This window comes from Bufo bufo, chromosome 5 (assembly GCF_905171765.1).
Source record: "Bufo bufo chromosome 5, aBufBuf1.1, whole genome shotgun sequence".
Lineage (NCBI taxonomy): Eukaryota > Metazoa > Chordata > Amphibia > Anura > Bufonidae > Bufo > Bufo bufo.
In genome coordinates, this window is record NC_053393.1 from 202,991,831 (window position 1) to 203,019,654 (window position 27,824).

General features: G+C 46.4%; 1 protein-coding gene across 1 annotated transcript in view; it reads right to left on the minus strand.

The window, feature by feature from the left end:
- Positions 1–27,824, minus strand: part of MRPL3 (mitochondrial ribosomal protein L3) — a 115,004-nt gene that overhangs the window by 59,261 nt on the left and 27,919 nt on the right. Inside the window, exons 4-5 of the mRNA XM_040432837.1 lie at positions 6,100–6,198; positions 2,380–2,479 (exon numbers count right to left, since the gene is read on the minus strand). Coding sequence (XP_040288771.1) covers positions 2,380–2,479; positions 6,100–6,198 — 199 coding nt within the window. The remainder of the gene's footprint in view (positions 1–2,379; positions 2,480–6,099; positions 6,199–27,824) is intronic.

Here is a 27,824-nt window from a genome sequence, read left to right on the forward strand (position 1 = left end):
GGCCGAAGAGGTGAGTTTTCAGGTTTCTTTTGAAGGATTCCACTGTATGTGAGAGTCGGATATGTTTCACTAGAGGGTTCTAGCGTATGGAGGATGCACAGGAGAAAGCTTGGAGGAGGTTGTGGGAAGAGGTGAGGAGAGAAGGTGGTCTTGTGAGGATCGGAGAGTGCGTATGGGGATGTATCTGAAATGTAACTCAGAGATGTAGGGGGAGCGGACAGGCTGTGGACGGCTTTATACGTATTTGTTAAAATTTTGAACTGAATTTGCTGGGAAATAGGGAGCCAGTGAAAGAATTTGGCAGAGGGGAGAGGCAGAGGAGTAACGGAGGGAGAGGTGGATTAGTCGGGCAGCAGAGTTGAGGATAGATTGGAGGGGTGCGAGAGTGCTAGATAGAAGGCCACAGAAGAGGATGTTGCAATAGTCTAGGTGGGAGATGATGAGAGCATGTACAAGCATTTTTGCAGACTCCATAGTTGAGGAATGCACGGATGCGGGAGATATTTTTTGAGTTGGAGGCGAGAGGTGGTGGAAAGGGATTGGATGTGCAGTCTGAAGGAGAGGGTAGAATCCAAGGTCACTCCAAGGCAGCGGACTTGGATGACCGGGGAGAGTGTGCAGAGTTGATTCTGTCTTATATAAAAAAAAAAGCTTAATCTATTCCCTACTAGTCACTTATAAATAATAAAACGGGAAAGAGGCCTTCCATTCCAGTGGACTGGGACACCTCATGTAACACCATATCTCATTGTCTGCACGTGACCACTATCGAATCAAGACAAAATTACTACCTCACACTACCAACACCTAACCCTCCTGAATCTAAACTATTGTATTTTTAAATGAATACATACATAGAATTCACTTATACTGCCTTTAAATGCAGTAAATGTAAGAATACATAACAGCATGGTTAATGAACGCCTGATCAGCATATCAAAGAATGACATTCCAAATCTCACGCGAGAATGTAGCTGCTCTCTGCGTCCGGCAGCTCCATTCAACCCCATGGGACTGCAGAAGAGAAGCAGAGCACAGTGCCCGGCTATTTCCGGCAGTCCCATAGAGATGATTGGGGAAGAAGCATGCATGTGTGACCACAGCTCCATTCACTTGGGGGACTCTGGGCCCTCATTCTTGTGCTCAGTGGCGGTTTGACTGCAGAAATAGGTGATAAGTGCTAATGGTGGAACACCAGCTGCAAGGTTCTTTCCTTGAGGCGGGAGCCTCTTCCCTTCTCCCTCTCTTCTATCTTCCTCCCTTTTATTTCCTACCCATCTCTCATTTCGGTTTTCTCCTCCTTTTCAAACTTAATTAGCTATTTAATTTACCATTATAATTGGCTGCTTTTTTTTTGTTTTGTTTTTTATTATACTAAAGTGCCAGGAGCACTGGTAAAATAACAAAAGAAGAAAACGTTCCTTCCATTCCTGCGTTGCCACACTGTCATCTTCCCTGCACTGCAGCCAGTGACATATTGCTGGCTGCAGCGAAGATGTTACATAAACCGCTACAGCAAATCACTGGATTAAAAATGTCCTATGGTATTCTATGAACAGCCCCTTGAACCGAAGTGTTTCCAAGAGGTATATGACCAGTGACGTGGGACAGTCACTGGCTGCAGCAGTGCACATGCCCTGTCTGTCTGGAGGTTTACAGGACAGGTCCAGAAGACCACACAAGAGGACCAGGGACCAGGGAGCTAGAACAGAGCGGTGGGGAGCAGGCGAGTATGGCTTGAAATTTAAAAAAAGTGCAAAAAACTGGAAATACTTGTTAAGGTCTCAAGCATACTACAAAACGGTGTGTAGTCTATCCCTGAAATCATGCTCCGTTCCCTCTGTACCCCCTTTGTGATTACACACTGAATGGAGAACTAGACTATACAAAGTTTGCTACCAATATAAAATCATAACTCTGCTTCGGAGTTTTTTTGAACTGGGACAATATAAAAATAGTTGCAAAAGGTGCGCACAGCCTTTACAGGAGTTGTACTATTAAAACATCTGTAAAAGGCATGGGAAGGTACTAAAATAATAGTTATACTCTCCTTTTTGAACGCCCTCCTCTCCACTCCTTCACACGAATCAAGCCATGACAATGTTTTTAGCTGTTGTGATGACATTTCACTTGACTGCTACAGCAAATCCCTGGCCACTGAGGCCAATGACTGGCTGCAGTAGTCAGGTGCGGCATACAGGCACATCATTGATGAATACAAAGACCACAGATAGTATCAGAATGGCAGAGCTGGAACGGACGGGGTTCAGGAGTGTCAAGTAGAACTTTTTTATTATTTTAATATCTTGCCATGTCTTTTACAACATATTTTTTTACATACAGTATTTGCCAGAAAGAATTCACCAGTTAATACCTCACCTGGCTTGAGAATGGCATTCTCAGACACTTTGAAGTTGCTAACTTTCTGCTTAGGTGGGACTCCAGCTTCTCTGTAAAACTCCAGTACAGATTCTGGTTTCTTTGATGTTGAACATAAAGTAAAAAAAAATAAAAAAAATGTAAAACTCCACATTCTGTGCTTTTTATAATATGAAAGGTTACATGCCTATACCATCCCCTAAGTTATATGTACCTGGTCCCCACTGTTCTACAGATCCATGGAAGTCTTTATACAAGCCGCTCCATCAGAACGGATACAGAGTTTTCTAGCTTTTTGTGCTTTTTTTAAATGTGAAGTTCAGCCAGCGTACCTGTTGAAAAACCCCATACTCGCCTGTACCCTGTCACTCCATCCGAGCTCTCTGGCCCCAGTGGGGTGTCCCCAAGAGGTATATGACCAGTGACGTGGGACAGTCACTGGCTGCAGCAGTGCACATGACCCTGTCTGGAGATTTACGGGACAGGGACCAGGGAGCTAGAACAGAGCGGTGGGGAGCAGGTGAGTATGGCTTGAAATTTGAAAAAGTGCAAAAAGCTGGAAATACTTGTTAAGGTCTCAAGCAGTGGTCCACATGAGCCCCCTGGAAACTTTTAGAGGACATCCACGGAAAAAAAAAAAAACAATTGCAAATCTGTAGCAAAATCACAGATTGCTGATTTTATCATGGATTCTCTTTGAAGAGTTAACCCTATGCATTGCAAACACTGAAATCAGCTGTAAAGATTGACATGCCACAGATTTAAAGAGTCACTCATTTTTGTCATGTGATAGAGACATATCACAAGTTTACATCAGTGGGGGTCTGAGTGTTTAGACCCATACAGATTCCTAGAATGAAGGGAGAGAAGCGCGGGCATAGCGTGCTCTCTCTCTCTCCTCGCTGCACGTGGCGCGCTCTCTATGACATATCAAAAGTTTTGTGAAAAGTTAGCGACCCTTTAAAATCTAAAGCAGATATTTTTCCACAGCATGTAGATAAGATTTGTTAAAATCCCATCCACTTTGCTGCTACTGAAATACACTGTGTATTTTATGCCCACCAATCCAGATGTAAAAAAGTCTGCAGCATTTCCACTCCTCATGGACGTAGGGAATAACTCTGCATGCGTGCTATCTGCTGTCCATGTTCTCGGGGTGCCTGCACGAGAACACTTCATGTAACTGGGATCCAATTACAGTTTAACGTTCTTCAGCCGGATACTGAACTAAAGCAACTGGAATTGGGAGAAGAATCCTCAGCTCGAAGAAAGCAATTTAGTGGGCTGTCTGTGGTGTCACACTTGGATAATCCCATTTATTAGGTCACATGAAAAAAATAAATCTTCTATCCATTGTAACACACAATGTGCTGTAGTCGACAGAACAAAACAGAACATTTAGCAGTTATTTACAGATAAAGGTATACACATGCAGAACGTACAAACCCATATCATACCATCATTGCCCAATAACGTTGGAGCTGTCACTTCATGGCAATGTTCCCACAGTGCCACAAATTACTCAATGCAACGCAAAGGTAGAAAGAAGACAATGGAGAGAAAGTATCAAACTCTGTATCTGTACTCCAAAATTCTGACTTATATGACGTTGCAACTTTTTGGCCTACAGAATCTGGCTTTGGCGGATTCTACAGTTCACTGCCAGATCCCCATTGACTATGATGGTGTCCGGGCCGCTTTGCTGCATGGGATCAGGCATGACACCGATGCGAACATACCCTTAATATTTTACACCACTCACTCCAGAGTTGAAAAGCGGGTGGGAAAATGGGCGTGGTTAGCCGGTCAAGCCAATTTAAAGGGGGTTCTCCGGGGCTTTGCCTAAATTGTCTCTTTCAGGTAACCTGTGGAAAGAAGAGTTTTGGTAGTACTTGCGATTCTGTTATGGTTCCACAATCTCAACTGTGATGACCCGACTTGCTGCGGGCTCTTCCACTGAAGTCCCTACCGGATGTGTTCTTAAAGGGAACCTGTCACCGGGATTTTGTGTATAGAGCTGAGGGCATGGGTTGCTAGATCACCGCTAGCACATCCGCAATACCCAGTCCCCATAGCTCTCTCTGCTTTTATTGTGTAAAAAAAACTATTGGATATATATGCAAATTAACCTGAGATGAGGACTCATCTCAGATTAATTTGCATATGTATAAAATAGTTTTTTTTACACAATAAAAGCACACAGAGCTATGGGGACTAGGTATTGCGGATGTGCTAGCGGTGATCTAGCAACCCATGCCCTCAGCTCTATACACAAAATCCCGGTGACAGGTTCCCTTTAAGTCTGTTGTTGATCCAATTAGGAACTCAACGAAAGAGCCTGCAGCTAGTCAAACGGTCACGTGTTCAGAGCCGAGGTTGCAGAATTTGTGGGGCAACGGAAGGGTGAAAACTGCTGAACTCTCTTCTTTCTACAGGTTAAAGGGGTTGTTCCACAAAAAATATTCTAAAGTTTTCAAACCAGCACCTGGATCTGAATAAAAATTTAGCATGGCTACTGAGTTATGAAATAAAATGTATCTGTACAGTGCCACCTGCTGTTTGTTATTTTTCTTATTTCTTTGTCCCGCTCACTGAGAAGGCCGCACATGCTCAGTTTCATCCTTTAGATGCCTTCTGAGCTGTTATAGGGAGAGCATGGACACGCCCCCTGAGGTGTGATAGGGAGAGCATGGACACGCCCCCTGAGGTGCAGCAGAAAAGACACTCCCCTTGAGCTGTCAGCTTGATATAAATCTAGAAGAGCAGTGAATGGGGAAGATCTCTGGATCCATGTGAGATACTAGCTTTGTTAGAAATAGGGTGTCATGTACTATATGATGTCGGATTTTCATTTTTTACACTAGTCATGAGATAACCCCTTTGAGGTCGCTTTTATACGAGCAAGTGTCACGCTACGGATTCGCAGCGCAGCACCCATCCTGAACTTCCAGCACTGCCGGGGTCTAATAGCATTATATTGATTTATGATGCTATGTAACCCTTAGAGGTCTGGAATGTATTGGATAACACTGACATAATGCTGTCAGTGTTATCTGGCAGTTTTGTGCAGGGGACAAACGGCATAAAATTAGAATCTATGAGTTAAGATGCCCGATTAAAGGAATTTACTAATAAATATAGAATATACCATATGTAATGTGCATGCAATCAGAGCTTTTTTTTTTTATTGGTCTATCTTTCAGAATAATAATAAAAGAAAAGAAAAATAAATGATGTTTTGGTATTAAAGGTTACATTCTGAAAATCAATTGATGACCGAACCTTGAAATCCCATACCAAGAACCCTATCAATCAGCAGAACAAGAAGGCTGAGGGGCCTTCTGGAGTGCAGCAGCCCCTTCACCTCCTCACATCAGTATATGTGGCTGTCTTTTGCACGGCTGATCGGCTTGATTTGGCTGAACATGTATCAATCACATTGGATGGCCTAGCCCAGTGATGGCTAACCTCCGGCACTCCAGCTGTCGTGAAACTACGACTCCCAGCATGCTCCATTCATTTCTATGTAGTTCTGAGAACAGCCAAGCATGTGTACATGAGTGTCGGAGTTTAGCCATCACAAGCCTAGCCTAGATGAGGCCATAAATGGATATTTCTGGAACCCCGCCCCCTCCCCCCCATTAAGCTGACCTAAGGGTCATTTACAAGAAAATGTCGACATCCATTTTTTTTTATTAGTAAGGATTCTAATATACTTACATAGAAAGGAGATACATTTTTTCCTCCTACACTGAGAGTAGCACTTTTTCCATCAGCATCCTCTTTTGATGTAAACTTAATCACATGACAGTCCTGCACCTAGAAGAAAGAGTTGTAATAAGTTAAAGGGGTTCTTACATTAAATAAAACAATTACATTTGATTCGGTAGTAATTTACTCCACTATTTTAACTAAATCAATGTAAAAAATTATGTTCTAAAACTTAATTTGCATCCTTTTTTTACTCACATACAGTATCTCAAAACTGAGTAAACCCTCACATTTTTGTAAATATTTTATTATATCCTTTCATGGGACATCACTGGAGATATGACACTTTTATACAATGTAAAGTAGTCAGTGTACAGCCTGTACAGTGTAAATTTGGTGTGCCCTCAACATAACTCAACACACAGCCCTTAAAGGGGCTGTCCGGGTTCCGAGCTGAACCCGGACATCCCTCCATTTTCCCCCAGGCAGCCCCCCTGACAGGAGCATCGGAGCAGGTCATGCTCCGATACTCTCCTTTGCCCTGCGCTAAATCGCGCAGGGCAAAGGCATTTTTTGGAGTTCCGGTGACGTACCGGGCTCTCCATGGGGCTGCCAGGAACCCCGGTGACGTCACTGACCAGTAAAACGGCTAGGGCAGCATTAAAGCCCGCCCATCAGAGCCGGTGACGTCACCGAACACCGAAGTTTCCGCCCGGCAGTGTGTTATTGAAAACAAAAGAGCCCTTGCCCTGCGCGATTTAGCTCAGGGCAAGGGAGAGCATCGGAGCATGAGATGTTCCGATGCTAGCCTCAGGGGGGCTGCCTGGGTGAATATAAGGGTATGTCCGGGTTCAGCTCTGAACCCGGACAACCCCTTTAATGTCTAAACCCTAGGCAAAAAAAGTGAGTACACCCCCAAGTAAAAATTGCAAAATTGTGCCCAAAGAGTCAATATTCTGTGCGGCCACCATTATTTTCCAGCACTGCCTTAACTCTCTTGGGCATGGAGTTCACTAGAGTTTCACAGGTTGCCACTGGAATCCTCTTCCTCTCCTCCATGATGACATTGCGATGCTGGTGGATGTTAGAGACCTTGTGCTCCTCCACCTTCCGTTTGAGGATGCTCCACAGATGCTCAATAGGGTTTAGGTCTGGAGACATGCTTGGCCAGTCCAGCACCTTTACCCTCAGTTTCTTTGCAAGGCAGTGGTCGTCTTGGAGGTCTGTTTGGGCTCATTTTCATGTTGGAATACTGCCCTGCGGCCCAGTTTCTTAAGAGAGGGGATCATTCTCTGCTTTAGTATGTCACAGTACAAGTTGGCATTCATGGTTCCCTCAATCAACTGTAGCTCCCCACAGCCGGCAGCACTCATGCAGCACCAAACTATGACACTTCCACCACCATGCTTGACTGTAGGCAAGATACACTTGTCTTTGTACTCCTCATCTGGTTGCCAATAAGTTTATCTTGGTCTCATCAGACCACAGGACATGGTTCTAGTAATCCATGTCCTTAGGGCTCATGCACACGACCGTATGTATATTGCGGTCCGCAAAAATACGGCTGACATCTGTGTGCATTTCGTATTTTGGGGAATAGAACACCTGGCCCCTGATAGAACAGTACTATCCTTGTCAGTAATGCGGACAATGATAGGACATGTTCTATTTTTTGCGGAACAGAAATACGGACATATGGAAACTGAATGCAGAATGAGTAACTTCTGTTTTTTTGCGGACCCATTGAAGTGAATGGTTCCGCATACGTTCCTCAAAAAATAAAATAAAAAATAGGATGGACACGGAAAGAAAATACGTTCGTGTGCATGAGCAATTGCGGACAAGAATAGGCATATTCTATTAGTGCCGGCAATGTGCGGTCCGCAAAATGCGGAAAGCACATTGCCGATGTCCGTATTTTGCGGATCTGTGGATCCACAAAACAAACACGGATGTGTGAATGGACCCTTATTTTTACAAAAATGGATAGTTTTTTTAAAAATCAGATACATTTTTATTATTTTGTAAAAATAAACTATCATTTTACAAAATTCTTGTCATACATTATGTTCAACACAGTGCAAAAATACTCATTGTACAAAACAGGATAGTCAATAAACAGGATCCTTAACATAAAGATCCAAAAACCAAACTCCCCCCCCCCCCCAACCCCTCCCCGACCCACTGTGAGACCTTGTCGTTTTGGTGTCCGCCTGGCCGTGCGGAGCCAAATGGATGCGCCAATTGACTTGCATTGCATTACAATGCAAGTCAATGGGGACGGATCCGTTTGACGTTGACACAATATGGTGCAATTTCAAACGGATCCGTCCCCCATTGACTTTCAATGTAAAGTCAGGAGTTAATATACCATAGGATCGGAGTTTTGCCCAATCCGATGGTATATTTTAACTTGAAGCGTCCCCATTCCCCATCACCATGGGAACGCCTCTATGTTAGAATATACCATCGGATTTGAGTTAGATCGTGAAACTCAGATCCGACAGTATATTCTAACACAGAGGCGTTCCCATAGTGATGGGGACGCTTCAAGTTAGAATATACTAAGAACTGTGGGCATAACAGCCCCCTGCTGCCTGGCAGCACCCGATCTTTTACAGGGGGCTGTGATCAGCACAATTAACCCCTCAGGTGCCGCACCTGAAGGGGTTAATTGTGCGTATCATAGCCCCCTGTAAGAGATCAGGGGCTGCCAGACAGCAGGGGGCAGACCCCCCCCTCCGTCCCTCTATTGCAATATCATTGGTGGCCAGTGTGCGGCCCGCCCCCCTCTATTGTAATATCATTGGTGGCCAGTGTGCGCCCCCCCCCCCCCCGATTGTAATATCATTGGTGGCCACTGTGCGGCCTCCCCTCTCCCCCCCCCCCCTCCCTGCCCGATCACTGGTGGCAGCGGAGATTCCGATCGGAGTCCTAGTTTATTCGCTCTGGGGCTCCGATCTGTAACCATGGCAACCAGGACGCTACTGCAGGCCTGGTTGCCATGGTTACTTAGCAATATTACAATATTAGAAGCATCATACTTACCTGCTGGCTGCTGCGCTGTCTGTGTCCGGCCGGGAGCTCCTCCTACTGGTAAGTGACAGATCATTAAGCAATGCGCCGCACAGACCTGTCACGTACCAGCAGGAGGAGCTCCCGGCAGGACACAGACAGCGCAGCAGCCAGCAGGTAAGTATGATGCTTCTAATATTGTAATATTGCTAAGTAACGATGGCAACCAGGCCTGCAGTAGCGTCCTGGTTGCCATGGTTACCGATCGGAGCCCCAGAGCGATTAAACTGGGACTCCGATCGGAATCTCCGCTGCCACCAATGATCGGGGGGGGGGGGGGGGGGGAGGCCGCACACTGGCCACCAATGATATTAATACAATAGAGGGGGGGCGGGGGGGGCCGCACACTGGCCACCAATGATATTACAATAGGGGGGGGGGGGCTGGGGGGGCCGCAAACTGGCCACCAATGATATTCAAACTGGGGAGGGAGGGGGGTCTGAGCACCTGAGGGGTTAATTGTGCTGATGACAGCCCTCTGTAAGAGATCGGGTGCTGCCAGGCGGCAGTCATGTACACAGTTCGTAGTATATTCTAACTAGAAGCGTCCCCATCACTATGGTAACGCCTCTGTGTTAGAATATACTGTCGGATATGAGTTTTCACAAAGTGAAAACTCATCTCTGAAAAAGCTTTTATGCAGACGGATCTTCGGATCCGTCTGTATGAAAGTAACCTACGGCCACGGACGCGGATGCCGATCTTGCGTGCATCCGTGTTCTTTCACGGACCCATTGACTTGAATGGGTCCGTGAACCGTTGTCAGTCAAAAAAATAGGACAGGTCATATTTTTTTGACAGACAGGAAACACGGATCACGGATGCGGCTGCAAAACTGTGCATTTTCCGATTTTTCCACGGATCCATTGAAAGTCAATGGGTCCGCAAAAAAAAAAAACGGAAAACGGCCACGGATGCACACAACGGTCGTGTGCATGAGGCCTTAACTGAAGGTATTTATAGAAATGGGTAGACACTAGGCCATATTCAGTGCAAAGTTGTGCAAATTGTTTTAGGATACCTTGTGAATATAGTTGACCTAAATTCCATAGTCCTTTACGTTCCCAATCAGAAAATCCCTGCAGTTTGGACAATTCTATTAAATGAGGGTTATTCCAAACAGGAGACAGGTCCAATAGTTCCTGAACACCCAGAATTTCCCTAACCTTTCCCCAGACCCTCCTCATTAATCCTACTACTGGGAGGGGTTTAAAAGAGTCAGGTAAATCTTTCTCCATAATCGAAACAAGCTGGCAGACCCCAGATGCCCACTTCACCAATTCTCCACATCTTTCCATCTCTCTCAGGGACCCCCAGCCCTTAAAGTGTTGCAACTGAGCTGCTAAGAAATATATAAAGGGGTTAGGTAACGCCAGTCCCCCCGCTTCTTTACCACACTGTAATGTTTCATATCGGATTCTACTATTTTTATTTTTCCATAACAAGGATCTAAATATTCTCTGTAACTTATAATAATAATTAGGGGTGCACCGAAATGAAAATTCAGGATCCCCCTTGACCAAAAACCGAAACCGAAATTGCCTTTTTGCCCAAATACTTTTAAAATACTTTTTTTTTTAATGATTTTATTAATTCTTTTTCATGAATTTAATAAATCATATTACCATATTTTTCGCCCTATAAGACGCACCGGCCCATAAGACGCACCTAGGTTTTTGGGGAGGAAAATAAGAAAAAAAATATTTTTAACCAAAAGGTGTGCTGTGGGTTTGGTGGGTTTGGAACTAATGGTGGTCTGTGGATGGCACTATTACTGGGGATCTGTGGATGACTGACACTGTTATGGGGGGATCTGTGGATGACGGACACTGTTATGGGGGGGATCTGTGGATGACAGACACTTATGGGGGGGATCTGTGGCTGACAGACACTGTTATGGGGGGGGGGATCTGTGGCTGACAGACACTGTTATGGGGGGGGGGATCTGTGGATGACAGACACTGTTATGGGGGGGGGATCTGTGGATGACAGACACTGTTATGGGGGGGGATCTGTGGATGACGGACACTGTTATGGGGGGGATCTGTGGATGACGGACACTGTTATGGGGGGGATCTGTGGATGACGGACACTTATGGGGGGGATCTGTGGATGACGGACACTGTTATGGGGGGGATCTGTGGATGACGGACACTGTTATGGGGGGGATCTGTGGATGACGGACACTGTTATGGGGGGGACCTGGGGATGACGGACACTGTTATGGGGGGGATCTGTGGATGACGGACACTGTTATGGGGGGGATCTGTGGATGACGGACACTGTTATGGGGGGGATCTGTGGATGACGGACACTGTTATGGGGGGGATCTGTGGATGACGGACACTGTTATGGGGGGGGATCTGTGGATGACGGACACTGTTATGGGGGGGATCTGTGGATGACGGACACTGTTATGGGGGGGATCTGTGGATGACGGACACTGTTATGGGGGGGGATCTGTGGATGACGGACACTGTTATGGGGGGGATCTGTGGATGACGGACACTGTTAGGGGGGGGATCTGTGGATGACGGACACTGTTATGGGGGGGATCTGTGGATGACAGACACTGTTATGGGGGGGGATCTGTGGATGACGGACACTGTTACAGGGGGATCTGTGGATGACGGACACTGTTACAGGGGGATCTGTGGCTGGCACTGTTACAGGAGGGGATCTGCGGATGGCACTGTTATGGGCTGGGGGGGGATCTGTGGGTGGCACTGTTATATATGTGCCATCCACAGACCCCCCAGCCCATAACAGTGCCATCCACAGACCCCCCCAGCCCATAACAGTGACATCCACAGACCCCCCCCAGCCCATAACTGTGCCATCCACGGCCCCCCCCCCCCCAGCCCATAAACAGTGACATCCACAGACCCCCCCAGCCCATAACTGTGCCATCCACAGATCGCCCACGCCTCCCCCCCCCCCCCCCCCGCTGCCACCAGTATACAAATAGAAGATGTTATATTCATTTATTGGTTATTAAACATGCCCCCTCAGTCCTATTACTACCTTACATCCTAATCGCTTCTGTAGAATTCAGGCAGCCCAAGCCGGGCGGCCGGCGCGTCTCTCACTGACGTCACTTGCCTGCGCCGCCGGCTTCATTCAGGCACATGACAAGAGTTACGCTGCCGCCCGCCTGGCCTGCCTGAATTCTACAGATGCGATTAGGATGTAAGGTAGTAATAGGACTGAGGGGGCATGTTTAATAACCAATAAATGAATATGACATCTTATATTAGTATACCAGAGCGGCGGGGCGGGGCTATGCTACACTGACTGCACCGCCCCGCCGCTATTGCCAGCCCCCAGATCCTCCTCCCAGTCCCTCCCCGAGTCCCCGCTCGCTCCTACATCGCAGCTTGCGATGTAAAACGGCAAGCATTCGCCCCATAAGACGCAGGGGCATTTCTCCCCCATTTTGGGGGAAGAAAAAGTGCGTCTTATGGGGCGACAAATCCCACAAATCCCAAACCCCATATTTTCTGCCGATATGTACCAATATCGGCCGAAATGGATTAGGCCCATTTTCGGCCGCCGGAATTTCGGTGCACCCCTAATAATAGTGCATGGGAATCCATACTGGTGAGTTATGCAATATGTAGAGCAATTGCGGCATCCATATCATCTTAAGAAGATTACCTCTACCCATCATTGACAATGGAAGCTTATGCCAAGTGACCGCTTTCCGTTTAAATCTGTCCATTAGTGGTACTAGGTTATTCGCTACATAAGATCGGGGCTGTAATGAAATAATGACTCCAAGATATTTAAAGGGCTTCTGTCACTCCACTAAACTAATTATTTTTTTTGTGTACTTATAATCCCTATCCTGCGATATTGCTATACATTATGTTATTAATAATTTTCGTTCAGTAGATTTGGCAAAAAACTTACTTTTATGATATGCTAATTACCTGTCTACCAGCAAGTAGGGCGTCTAGTTGCTGGTAGCAGCCGCAGAAAACCGCCCCCTCCTTTGTTGATTGACATGGCCAGCCCTGTCAGCATTTCAAAAATCGCGCACCTGTGTTGATTCGGCGCAGGCGCTCAGATAAGGAGGCTCGCCTCCTCAGCACTCCCTCAGTGCGCCTGCGCCGATGACGTCTTCTCTTTCAGTGACGTCATCGGCGCAGGCGCACTGAGGGAGTGCTGAGGAGGCGAGCCTCCTTATCTCAGAGCTCCTGCGTTGAATCAACACAGGCGCGCGATTTTTGAAATGCCGACAGGGCCAGTCAAAGGAGGAGATCGCGGCTGGCCCTATCAATCAACAAGTGGAGGGGGCGGTTTTCTGCGGCTGTTACCAGCAAGTAGACGCTTTTTAAAGGAGGAGACCACTTTCAGGTTAACATGATCTAAGCAAAGAGATTCCGGTAGAGGGGACAGCGGAAGAATAACTGACTTATTCCAATTGATTAATAAACCAGACTGTTTTCCAAAAAATACAAGCCAGGGGCTCTATAGCAATGGCAAACAGGAGGGGTGACAAAGGGCATCCCTGCCGTGTGCCTCTCTCCAGTGTCATCATTGGGGATAGCTTACCATTTATTCGCAGCCTAGCTCTCGGTTGACTATAGAGCAATTTTACCCAATTAATGTATCCAGGGCCGAATCCTAGTTTTGCCATAACTGCCCATAAGTATTCCCATTCAACGCTATCAAAGGCCTTTGCAGCGTCTAAAGAGACCACTGCAGGGCATCCCACATCCCATTCTGTTCCCTCATCTGAATATTGAGGAACAGACGCCTAAGATTTAATGATGTGGATTTTCCTGGCATAAACCCGCACTGATCTTCATGTATAATGTGGGAGATAACATTCAGGAGCCTATTAGCAAGTACCTTGGCCAACACTTAAATCTACTGTTAAGAGTGAGATGGGTCTATATGAATCTACCATATTGGGATCCTTATCTGGTTTAGGGATCACTACCACCAATGCTTCTCTCATAGAGCTAGGTAAAATACCTGTCCTATAAGATTCATTAAACACCTGTAGGAGATGCGGGAGCAAAACTTCTTGATGTTTTTTGTAGAATTCCCCAGGCAGACCATCTCCCCCAGGTGCTTTTCCGTTAGGAAGCGACTGCACCGCCAATACCATCTCTTCCAATTGAATGTCCCCATCAAGTAATAACCTCTGATCATCAGACAGGCTGGGCATCTGGATATTATGCAGGTATTGCTCTCTGTCACTACAGTCAATCCCTAGTCTGGACTTATAGACTTCTGCATAGTGCTCATGGAATATGTTCATTATGTTATCATCTCCCGATACCTGTACGCCCATTTTATTAGTGATTCCCAATACACAAGATGGGCCCGATTGGGTCTTAATAATAGTAGCTAGTAGGTGGCCCGTACATTCCCCTTCCATAAAATGTTGAGTCTTAAAAAATTGTTTGTCCCCAGCCCTACTAATCAAATGTTCCTTCAGTAGATCTTGCGCCTCTGTCCAGTGCGAGGAATTTTCTAGGGAGGGGTCAGAGATGTATTTAGCTTCCGTAGTCTGAACTCTATCCAGTAGTTCTGTCGTAAGTGCCCTGCTTTTAGTTTTATGGGAACTAATCCCTTTAAGGCCTCTTTCACACTACCGTATGGCTATTTCATTGTTTTGCGGTCCGTTTTTCACGGATACGTTGTTCCGTTTTTTTGTTTCCGTTTTTCCATATGGCATATACAGTATACAGTAATTACATAGAAAAAATTGGGCTGGGCATAACATTGGAGTGGAGTAGGAGGAATAAAACTTCTGTGCCACCCAAGCCTTATGAATAAGATGTGTTCTCTCAGAAGTGAGATGAGTTTCTGAGAGGCACAGAATTGCCGGTTGATACGTTTGAAAGGCATAAAAGACGGCATTGCGTTTAGTAGGGATCGACCGATATTGATTTTTTTAGGGCCGATACCGATAATTTGTGAACTTTCAGGCCGATAGCCGATAATTTTTACCGATATTCTGGGAATTTTCATTTTTGAGAAAAAAAAAAATTCCTACACAAATCTGCTGAAAATTAATATGTTTATTGTTGATGTGTATTTTTTTGTTTATTGTTAATGTGTATTTTTTTTTTATAAATCTTTTTCATTTATACTTAATATTTTTGTGGGGTTTTTTTTTACTAACTTTTAGCCCCCTTAAGGACTAGAACCCTTGTCCTATTCCCCCTGATAGATCTCCATGAGGGTGAATAGGAGCTCACACTGTCCCTGCTGCTCTGTGCATAGTGCACACAGCAGCATGGAGCTTACCATGGCAGCCAGGGCTTCAATAGCGTCCTGGCTGCCATGGTAACCGATCGGAGCCCCGCGATTACACTGCTGGGGCTCCGATCGGAGGAGCAGGGGAGAGGGGATCCTGTGGCCACTGCCACCAATGAATAATACTGGGGGGGGGGGGCGCACTGCGCCACCAATGTTTTTACTATTGGCTGGGATTGGGATGGGGGTGGGGGGCGCACTGCGCCACCAATGATTAATACTGGGGGGCTTGGGGGGGGGCGCACTGCGCCACCAATGAAGATAAGTCTCTCAATCATTCATATACAGGAGGCGGGAGCTGGCTGCAGAATCACATAGCCGGCTCCCGAAATCTATGAGCGGTAGCTGCGATCCGCGGCACCTGAGGAGTTAACTACCGCGGATCGCAGCTACCGCTCAGAGGTCGGGAGCCGGCTATGTGATTCTGCAGCTAGCTCCCGCCTCCTGTATATGAATGAATGAATGAATGAATGAATGAAAGGCTTATCTTCATTGGTGGCGCAGCGGCCACAGCCCCTCCCCTTCTTTTGTCTTCTCTCCTCTCAGTGGCGGCAGCGGCAGCAGCAGCACAGGGGGAGGAGACACTGCTTCCTTCTCCCCTGTGCTGCGGAGGGAACACAGAAAGCGCTGAGAGCAGCGCGTTCTGTGTTCCCAATAGGTTATCGGTATATCGGCAAAATAGATGCCGATAACGTTCAAAATCCTCAATATCGGCCAAACCGATAATCGGTCGATCCCTAGCGTTTAGCAGCTTGGTTCAGCCCCCTCACATTCCAGGCAATTATTCTAAGGGTACCCATTAATGTTTTTAAACCATAGCAGTACAGGTCCGTAGGCAACCTCGCCCCGGTCATACACATATAACCACTGGTGTTAATTTACGGATGCGGACAACACACGGAGTGCTGTTCGCATCTTTTGCAGCCCCATTGAAGTGAATGGGTCCTCATCCGCAAAAAATGCGGCTCGGATGCGGAACCAAACCACGTTTGTGTGACTGCACAGTAACCCTGTGGATAACCAGTGACCATGTTATTTCCTCATCAGAATACAGGCTTTGCTTGCGGAGCCTATATACTAGGCATGGGAAGAAGGGCTGCAGTAAGGGCCGTAATCACACTTTACGCCAGCCGTTTTCTCACACACAAAATTGTGGCGCTAAACAGCTCAGAAGAGAGCATCCCCAAATAACCTGATCTGTCTTCAACTGTCCTTCCCAATCACCAGGATCATTTCAGTCCAAAAAGGCAATGATTCAGGAAATGGATGCATTGTCGGGACCTGGTGGAAATGCAATTCTCTAATCTAAAATAAGGAGATTTTTGTATAACTTACCAGTAAAATCTCTTTCTCGCTCTTCATTGGGGGACACAGGAACCGTGGGTATAGCTATGTCCTCTAGGAGGCGTTGACACTAGTAAAAGCTGTTAGCTCCTCCCCTGGAAGCTATACCCCCTCCAGCCTGGAGAGAGAGCTTCAGTTTTGTGTACAAGTAGTAGGAGAAGCAAGCCAACCAAAGAGAAAACAAGTGGAAAACCAACCATGTCAAAGGACCCAACGGAGTCCAAACCAGCAACTGCCCAACAGTGGCCAGACAACAATACTGGGTAGATGCTGTGTCCCCCAATGAAGAGCGAGAAAGAGATTTTACTGGTAAGTTATACAAAAATCTCCTTTTCTCGCCCATATTCATTGGGGGACACAGGAACCGTGGGACGTCCGAGAGCAGTCCACAGGGAGGGAAAAAGCCACAGACCCATGGAAGCAAGCGTCCCTGCAGGCATCTAAGAACTGTCGCCTGCAAGACCCGCGGCCCACGCCGCGACCGTCGATGCATAATTATGCACCTGGTAATTTCTTGTGAACATGTGTAAGGAGGATCGGGAGCTGCCTTACACAACTGTGTAGCCAAAGCGCGATTCCTCTTAGCCCAAGAAGCGCTCACCGCTTTGGGAGAGTGAGCCGTGACACCTAAGGGTGGAACCCTGCTCCGGGCACGGCATGCGTCAGCTCATGCAGACCGAATCCAACGTGCAATCGCCCTTTGAAGGCCGCCAACCCCTAGCGAGGACCCACCGGAGAGAAAAGGGGATCCGTACGCCGAGAGGGACTGGAGGCTGCTAACAATAAGAAGAGCTCTGACAACGTCCAATAATGTAGCTCCCTTCAGTAGGGTGCGAAGGAAAGAGACAGTGAAGGAAGGACAATTCCTTAATTGATATTGCTGTAGAAATATTAATAGTTGTAATCCGCTCTCCAATGTCTGTGTAAGGAAAGGTAAAAATCTCAACCGCAGTCAGCCAAAGGTGTTTTCATGTTAAGTTCTGCTGAGCAACTGCCCGCCCTTCTCAGTCTGTTCACTTTTATTCACTCACAAAAGGTGTAAAAGAGGCTGGCCCATAACAAGGATGCAGGAAGTGATGACATACAGGAAGTGATGACATACAGGAAGTGATGACATAGGAAGACAAGACACCATCATTTAGAATACCCTAGCCAACAAACACATGTATTCAATAATCTACCATTACCACTGGAGTTAATTTCATCTAGCCTTGTTCAGTGATCAATGCCAGATAAAAGTTACTATGATCCTCATGCATGTTTATTTACAGGACAACGTCATTATCTCCAGCGGCTGATCAGGCGCACTAGAGACAACAAACGCGCGTTCCTTTCGTTAAATTGTTCTCTTAACAAATGCATCCACGCCAAGCCAATAAATCTGCGTCTTGCGCGGGGGCCCTAGCCGGCGTCCATACATCAGCCAACAAAACACTGCTCTGCTGAACACATCAGTTTCCCCCGGCCCACAGCCCAGAGCTTAGCACATGGACCATTCGCCGACGGAGACCTCTGCGCACAGCAGCTGTGACGGGACATACACGGGAAGATATCCACTCCAATGGTTTACCCTGACACAGAGACATGATGACAATACACAATATATTAAATACACATCCTAATAAAATTTCCACAACAATATGGAAGTCAGAGACCACCTTCGGGAGAAGAAGGAATGGTCCGGAGAACTGTCGTATCCTTGTGAAGAACCAGGATGGGGATCTTGCAAGAGAGCACCCTCAATTTAGACACCCGCCTGATGGATGTGCTAGCCACAAGAAAAAACTACCTTCTAGGACAGGAGCCGGAGTAAGAAATTCAGCAAGGGCTCAAGTGGAGAAGACTGGAAGGCTGAGAGAACTATATACAGATCCCAAGGCTGTAAGGACGGTACAGAGGAACCGTAAGTGCCCTTCCCAGAAAGAAGGTTTCCATGGGCATCAGTGAAACCAGAGTACGCTGGAAGCTGCCCCAGGACAGAAGCGCCAACACCTGACCAATCAAGGAACTAAGGGCTAAACCAAGGTCCAACCCTGAATGTAGAAGGATAGGACCGCGGGGAGAGAAAAAAAACGGAGTGAGGGGATGTCCCGGTGTTCACAGAAGCCCAGGAAGGACCTCCAAGTCCCACAACAGATCCTGGGCGATGCAGGCTTCCTGGCCTGAATCATAGTGCGGAAGACATCCGCTGAAACCCTTTCCACGTCAGAATGGTGGTCATAATAGCCACGCGTCACTGAAATGCTGATGTAAGACCGGACCCCGGGAAAGAAGGTCGTCTCTGAGTGGCAGTGACCAAGGGACGTCTCCAGGAAGGAGAACGAGGTCAGCATACCACGCGCGACGGGGTCAACTCGGAGCGACTAGCATTTGTAGGACTGTCCTCCATCTGGATCCTCCGTAGAACCCTGGGAAGGAGGGGGAAGAAACACATAAGGAGGGAGAACTCCCGCCAAGAAGAATAAGGGCGTCCACGTCGCATGCTTCCGGAACTCTGGCTCTGGAGAGAAAGGTGGGAAGCTTTGTGTAGATACCGTTAGCACACCTGGAAGAATGGAAGAGTCCCTGTAGAAGGAGGAATGTGGAGGGCGCCACAGCCCACCAGTCGGGACCGGATCGTGCCTGGAATGGAAGGCCACCAAACTAATACCCTTTGCAAATGCAGATGAGGGAAGGTAGCAACGTAGGAACTACCAAGGCATGCGGGATGGCAATGAACCCTGAGCCAGAGGAGGAAAAGACAGGAGAAGAATAGGCTAGGTGCCCACGACGAGAATATGCTAAATGCCCACGGCGAGAACTAGTGCATATGACGAGTCCTGTAACCCGTGGGAGTGCAATTGTTGAACCTAACTAAGGGGGTAATGCATACAGCACACAATGTACCAGTGACAATGTCATCGCGCCATCAATGGATATGCAAATAGCAGGTCCCGAAACCCATGTCATTGTACTTAGCCCACCCATGGCAGCGGATAATGTATAAGGCAGGTACTGTATCCTGAAGTAGTGCAATTACTCCACCTAAGGAAGGGTTAATGCATATGACAAGTACCACTGGCCACCTTAGAAGCAATTGCTTCGGACTCATGTATACGGCAAGTCCTTGTCTGAGTGTGACCCAGGGAGGAAGGGTGGGGTTGCGAGGAAAAAAAGATGCGCTGTGTTCCACTCACGCGTAGGTCTACTCCTCAGAACCTCGCCCCTGGCAGTTGCGGACTGCGCAGCTGGGGACTTATCAACCAAACTACCCAGGTGGTGGGATGGGTGCTTGTAGAGGTCCATCTACCGGATTGCGCAGGCGGTGCAGTATCAATCGAGCGACTTCGGAGGTGGATTGCATAGGTGGAGAATTATCCCCCAAACGACCCGGGAGGGCGGATTGGGAAGGTCAGTGGTCCCTAATTGAATGGCGCCGGCGAAGAATTATCAACCAAACGACATCATAGGGTGGACTGGGAGTTCCACCAGACCCCTACTGGATTGCGCAGGTGGGGAATTATCAACCAATCGACCCGGAGGGCGGATTGGGAATTCCTCAGAGGTCCATCACTAAATTGCGCAGGTGAAATTAGCAACCAAACGACCCGGAGGGTGGATTGGGAATTCCAGAGGCTCTCCACTGTATTGCGGAGGTGGAGAATCATCAACAGCCCCAGGGGACGGATTGGAATTCTTCAGAGGTCCATCACTAAATTGTGCAGGGAATTATCAACCAAACAACGCGGAGGGTGGATTGGGAATACATCAGCTGTCCTCCACAGGATTTGAGGAGGAGGAAAATTATCAACCAAACGGCTCGGAGGGCGGATTGGGAACTAAGAGAGGTGCTCCTTATCCGAGATAGAACACGGGCCCAGTGTGGTACCGTACAGACAGTCGGTAATGAGGGTGGTCGTAATGGACGCACATCTCTTTATTTATTTATATATATATATATATTTTTTTTTTTTTTAACTCAAATGATGGCCTCAAGCACAAGAGGCAGGAAAGGGTTAAATTCCGCCATCATGAGGAACATTGCACTGGGAGTGCCCACTTAGAACTCTACTCCTCCCCAGATATGCCTCCCACGAAGGGTTAAGGTCATCTTCATGACTGGGGGTGGAGCTAGCAGGTTACTAGGGAGGGGGGAGAAGGGCGCGAAGTTTTCGCGCCGGAGCGCACATCCCTCTCCCCCCCCCCCCTTCCCCAGGGGGACGAAGTGCGGCCCTTCAGCAAGCCGCAAAGCGGCAGTCCAAGGCCCCTGCGCACAGCCGATTAGTGCATCGGCCGGACCGCAGAGGGACCAAGCACCGCGATATGAGCCCGGCGTGTCCGGGCAAAAAAACATGTGCGGTGTACGGGCGAGTTTCCTGCAAAGTTTAACCCTTTCCGGAGCGGCGCGCTCGGCGTCCGCTCCGGATCTCTGGTCTTGGCTGTCGAACTCAGACAGAGATTATCTGTCTGGCTGTGCGCTCGGACTCCCTGCTCACCGCTTTGTCATGGAAAAAGCCTGCCAGGGGTTACACTGCCATTAACCCCCTATGTGCCGCCCTGCTAGGCAATGAATAAAACCAGCCAGAGGGGGAAGAAGGGAATGGCTGCAGGGTGCTGGGCTATACTGAAGCCCTGTTTCTGCTGGGACTCGAACCCACGACCCTCTGTATCAGAGGCAAGGCACTTAACCACACAGCTATAAGAGCTGGATTGCCTTGTTAACCTCTGCATTACTGCCACCAGGTAGGGAGGGAGGGGGCGACCCAGGAGGGACAAACTTACCTAGTCCCGTGTACTCATCTCTCTTCTCTTTCCTGCCGCCATCTTCACCCCTCCTCTGGTCCAGCAGGGTCATCCCTTCAGCTACTGGCAGGACGCTGGAAAAGGGGGGCTTGGATGGGTGACCCCTTGGCTGGCGGGATGCAGGGGAGCAAGGCTGCCTGGTCCACCTTGTCTTCTGTGGGGGAGGCAGCAGTGTGGGTGACCGGCACTGGCGCAACTCGACCCCGGGAGAACAGGGAGGCGAGGCGTCCACTGTTTTCCCATCTGAAAAAGAAGGAAAAAAATAAACTAAAATAAAAAATCTTCAGGAGATCCCTGCAGAGCAGGGAGGTCTTGCCTCCTATTGACACTCGAAAAAACTGAAGCTCCTTCTCCAGGCTGGAGGGGGTATAGCTGCCAGGGGAGGAGCCAACAGCTTTTACTAGTGTCAACGCCTCCTAGATTACATAGCTATACCCACGGTTCCTGTGTCCCCCAATGAATATGGGCGAGAAATAAGATTTACCAATAGTAACACAGAGATAGGGATGGGCTCTGCTAAAGTGCATACGGGGTGCTACAAGTGTATATATAAATAATGCAATGCTCCTAGCTGGCAACACACTACAAAAATTGTGCTCTTAAAATATGCCTAATCTTTATTGAATCAAAGATATAAAAACAGGGCCTGGTTAATAACATGTGCCCTACATTGCGTGCTATTTATCTATTGCGGTCCATGCAACTATTGAGCAAGCATTATGAGCACTACTGTCAGCTTGGTTTAGCGCTTGTGCTCAATAACCTTTGCTGCGCATGCACTGCCTTGCACCTTGGGGCTTGCGCTCTGATTGTTTCTGCACGCTGGGGGACACAGGCCTCATATGTGATTGTTTATTGCTCACGTACAGGTGATCCTCAATAAATTAGAATATCATCGAAAAGTTAATATATTTCATTAATTCAATTCAAAACGTGACACTCATATCATATACATTCATTACATACAGAGTGATCTATTTCAAGTGTTATTTCTTTTAATGTTGAGGATTATGGCTTACCCAAAAGCCAGTATCTCGGAAAATTTGAATATTATATATTACCAAAAAAGATTTTTTTAATACAGAAAGGTTTGCCTACTGAAAAGTATGTACAGTATATATAGTATATGCACGCAATACTTGGTTGGGGCTCCTTATGCATGGAGGCAATCAGACTGTGACACTGCTTAGGTATTATGGAAGCACAGGTTGCTTTGATAACGGCCTTCAGTTCGTCTGCATTGTAGGGTTGTCACGATGCCAAAATTTTGATTCGATTTCAATATCATAAAAAAGTATTGCGATACTCGATACCACGCGAAAAAAATAAATACACCTTTATGTCCGGCTCATAACGGAACAGACCTATCCTATTTTTTGGGGGACAAGGTGACTAAAAATGGCAAATCCCACCATTTTTTTTTTCCCGGTTACAGAGTTCACCGCATAGGAGATAATTTTTAATAGTTTGGACTTTTTCGGACGTGGCGATATGTAATGTGTTTATTTTTATATATATTTTACATATAAAAGTGGGATTAAAACTTAATTTTTTTTTTTTACTTTTTATTTAATAACTATTTGCTTCCTTAGGAGCTAGAACCCTTGTCCTATTCACCCCATTCATAGAGCTCTATTAGGGTGAATAGGACTTCACACTCTCCCTGCTGCCCTGTGCTTTGTGCACACAGCAGCAGGGAGATTACCATGGAAGGCTTCAGTAGCGTCCTGGCTGCCATGGTAACCGATTGGAGCCCCGCAATTACACTGCTGGGGCTCCGATCGAAAGCTGCCACTGCACCACCAATGAGGAGGAGGGGAGGGGACCCTGTGGCCACTGCCACCAATGATTATAATACTGGGGTCGGGGGGAAGACACTGATGAATATAATTAACCCGTAAATATAAATGTAAGCTGCGGGTGGCAGCTGTATGACATACCCGGCCTCTATAACAGGGCGCGGCGATCCATGCCAATTAAGCCCTCAGGTGGCGCAGCCTAGTATCAGAAAATAGCAAATCCCGGTATTGACTCGACCCGGGTCTAAAAGTATCGATTGGGTATCGATAGTTCGATACTTGGTGCAACCCTACTGCATTGTTGGGTCTGGTGTCTCATCTTCCTCTTCTTAGATTCTCTATGGGGTTTAGGTCAGGTGTTGTGTGCCTCTCCACTCTTTCTCCAGGCTCTGGGATCTTGATTTCCAAATGAAATGCAAAAATTACTTTCATCGGAAAACAGGACTTTGAACCACTGTTTACAGTCGAGTCCTTTTTCTCCTTAGCCCAGGTAAGACGCTTCTAACATTGTCTCTGGGTCATAAGTGGCTTGACACAAGGAATGTGACAGTTGTAGCCCATGTCCTGGATACGTCTGTGTGTGGTGGCTCTTGAAACACTGACTCCAGCCACAGTCCACTTCTTGTGAATCTTCCCCCAAATTCTTGAATGGTCTTTTCTTGACAATCTTTTAAAGGTTGTGGTTATCCCTGTTGCTTGTGTGCCTTTTTCTACCACATTTTTCCTTTCCACTCAACCTTTCATTAATCTGCTTGGATACAGCACTCTGAACAGCCAGCTACTTTAGCAATGACCTTTGTGTCTTACCCTTCTTGTGGAGGGTGTCGATGACTGTCTTCTGGACAACTGTCAAGTCAACAATCTTTCCCATGATTGCGTGAATTTTTCAGGCTAAGGGTACTTTCACACTAGTGTTATTCTTTTCCGGTATTGAAATCCGTTTTGTCCTAATGCATTCTGAATGGAAAGCAATATACCGAACACCACCGCACTTGCCGGATCCGGCAATAATTTCAATAGAGATGTATTAATATCTGATCCGGGAAAATGCTGCATCGCCAGATCCGGATTTCCGGTCTGCGCATGCGCCGGGACATAGGAGGAGCTATTTTTGCTTTTGATCTTTAAATACCGGATCCATTATTCCTGATGATTCCGTTGCCGGAAATGCCTGCCGGAATCAAAAAACACTAGTGTGAAAGTACCCTTAGGAAACCTTTGCAGGTGTTTGTGTTGATTAACTGAGTGACACCATGAGTCTACATATTGAACTTTTCAAAATATTCTAATTTTCTGAGATACTAACTTTTGGGTCTTCATTAGCTATAAGCCATAATTCTCAACATTAAAAGAAATAAACGCTTAAAATGGATTTCTTAGTTTCTAATGAATGTGGTCTGCAAAAACTGGATCTGCTAACCGGGCCCTGCTTTTATATATTTGATTCAATAAAGATTATGTATATTTTTTAGAAAATTTGGGTATGCACAATTTTTGTACTGTATTGCTAGCTAGATTTACTAAAATGTAACTCTAATAAAAAAATTAAAAAATTAAATTATATTGTGCAGACCCTGTATTATTAGAGGAGCATTTTATACCAAGACAATCATACAAGTAGGTGGCACTGTTGCTTTAAAGAATATTCTCATACATCATTTAGTTTTGGATTTAACCAAATGTGACAAAGCACGATTACCGATACAGTATCTTTGAATTAAAAACAGGAATAAAATATGAAGCTGGGTAACAATAGAAGATTTCACACTTCCATTTCCCAGAACCCGTGTGCAGCAGCATTCACGGAGAACTTGCCAGACTAAATGTGACTGCCAATCATTTCCAGCCGGCGAGGTCTCCGGAGCAGAATGGAAAGCAGTTTTTTCATCTCACAGTAAACAAATAAAAAAAAGTGTCTGACTTTGAGAAAACTTAGGTTTTGTCGAATTTAAGTCGTGATGAACGATGTAATCAGCGCTTTTTTCAGCCATTTCCGCAATAGACACTGCTGTCAACATGGGCGTGAAAAATAAAAGGACAACTGAGCCTCTGATGACTGTACACCAACTGCTAATACTCACACTAACCACAGATGATCTAACGATAGAAAGATCTAATTTTTTCATTGAATATATTCTTAACCCTTTCAAGCAACTGTCACAACTAGCATGAGGGTAGAACTTTGCTTCTGCTCCCTATCTGAGAGCAGGATATGATAGAAAGAGAGAAGCTAAGCTCTGTAGCATATAGGTTTCTATGATGTGCATCAGGATATGAGTAAATCCTGACCGGACTCCTAGGAGAGATAGTGAGAGTCCGGATTACCCCAACCACACACATCAGTATGTACACAGAGAAGGCAGTCAGTACCTACGGCTCTCACTGTCTCTTCTATGAGTCCTGTCAGGATTTATGCTGATTTTTACTAATCCTGCTCCAAATCCTATACACCTATTTAGAGGTCGCAATAACGCTTGTACGAGAGTCAGGCAATGTTACTCTCTGAAAAGAGCCACGTGTATTTCTACGCATAAGACTTGCTTTGGTCTAGAGTGCAAAAGTGCAGCAGGGACTGAAGAGTCCTCACAGGCTGTGCTCCGGCTCACCGCAGGAGCCACACACTGACTGAAGCCAGATTCCCCCACTGTAGCAGCCAGCATCAGCGTTAACGGTGATACTGGCTTCTTAACTCCCTAGATGCTGCGGTCAATAGCGACCGCGGCTCCAGGCAGTTAGAGGGACAGGCCCACTATGGGCCATGGCAGACGGGGCCTAACTAACGACCCCAGGACTGCCTTGGCTATATGTAGATTGGTACAGTGATAGGCTATAATGCATTGGTATAAAAGTTATACCAATGCATTATAATAAAAGCAAACAATGGCCCCTATTGAGCATAAAAAACAAAATAATGAAAGGTTAAAGTTTATTTTAAAAAAAAATAATTCCATAAAAAGTTGTTTTCTTTTGTAGAAGTGGTAAAAGCACACAGATGAAGTTATTGTGAACAATGTTAAAAAATAAATAAAAGGAAAAATTAACAAATAGGTTTTATTTCCTATTCACCATCTGCCCCCAAAATAAATGTTAATAAGTCCCATGTACCCTAAAAAATAGTACCAATGAAAACTACATCCCCCCCTGCAAAAAACAAACCACATATGGTTACATCAGTGCAAAAATGAATGAGTTCTGGTTCTTGGAATGCAGATACATAACAGGACGTGCTACACATATTCGGCATTTCCATATTTGTACTGACCCACACAATAAGAGTAACCCACTAGCAAGGCCACACAGTGAACTTCGTAAATGTAAAGTGCAAAAAGCAATGGCTGAAGTGCCTTCCCACCAAAAAAAAAAAAAAAAAAAAAAAAAAAAAAAAAAAAGATAGTCTAAGGCCTCATGCACACGGCTGTGTCGTTTTTTGCGGTCCGCAAAAAAACGTAAGCTGCCCGTGTTGCCTTCCGCAATTTGCGGAAAGGAAAGGGCGCCGGCAATATAAATGCCTATTCTTGTCCGCAAAGCGCGGACAATAATAGGACATGTTATATATTTATTTTAATGGGGCCGCGGAACGGAGCCACAGATGCGGACAGCACACGTAGTGCTGTCCGCATCTTTTACGACCCCATTGAAGTGAATGGGTCCGCATCTGAGCCGCCAAAACGGCGGCTCGGATGCGGACCCAAACAACGGTCGTGTGCATGAGGCCTAAAAAAGCATAAATGTAGTTCTTGCCATTGAAGTAATGTGAAAAACATCTACTTTGTGTCTGGTTCTGAATCGGTTGTCCCATGAAAAATATTCTAAAGTTTTCAAACCAGCACCTGGATCTGAAGACCTTTGTAATTGCATGTAATTAAACATTTTGTATAGCTATTGAGGTATTCAATGAAATCTAGCACCACTTGCTGTTTTCTCTGTCCACCTCACGGAGACGGAAGCACGTGCTCAGTTCCATCCTCCAACTGCAATCAGCTGCTGCAGAAAGGACACGCCTAAACTGTCAGATAGAAATTAGGCTAGAGCTACTGGTCGAGCAACGGCTGTTTGTCACGCCAGTGTGTGGGAGGAAGACACCACACCGGACGAAGAAGGAAAGGGAACAAGACCTGAAAGCTGGGGAAGAAAGAAGGACACCTCCTAGTTAAGGATGTTCCCTTAGCAGATACCAGGAGATCGGAGAGACTGGCAACTCGTGGGTTAAATTGACAAGTTCAATGTGGATCTTACGGTGTCTGTGTTTTGGTGAATGCCACACCCCTTGCTTCAGGTGTTGCTTGTTGGTAAACTACTTTTCCCATAAGTAGACGCTTCTCACTCTTGGAGGTGCAGTTTATAGATTCTTATTCCTGCCTTCTAACTAGCTGGTCGGTTGTACTTTGTGGTGCTTCTGGAGTTGCCAGTTTTCTACTTTCAGATAAGTCTTGTCTGTTCTTATTATTTTGTGTTTGT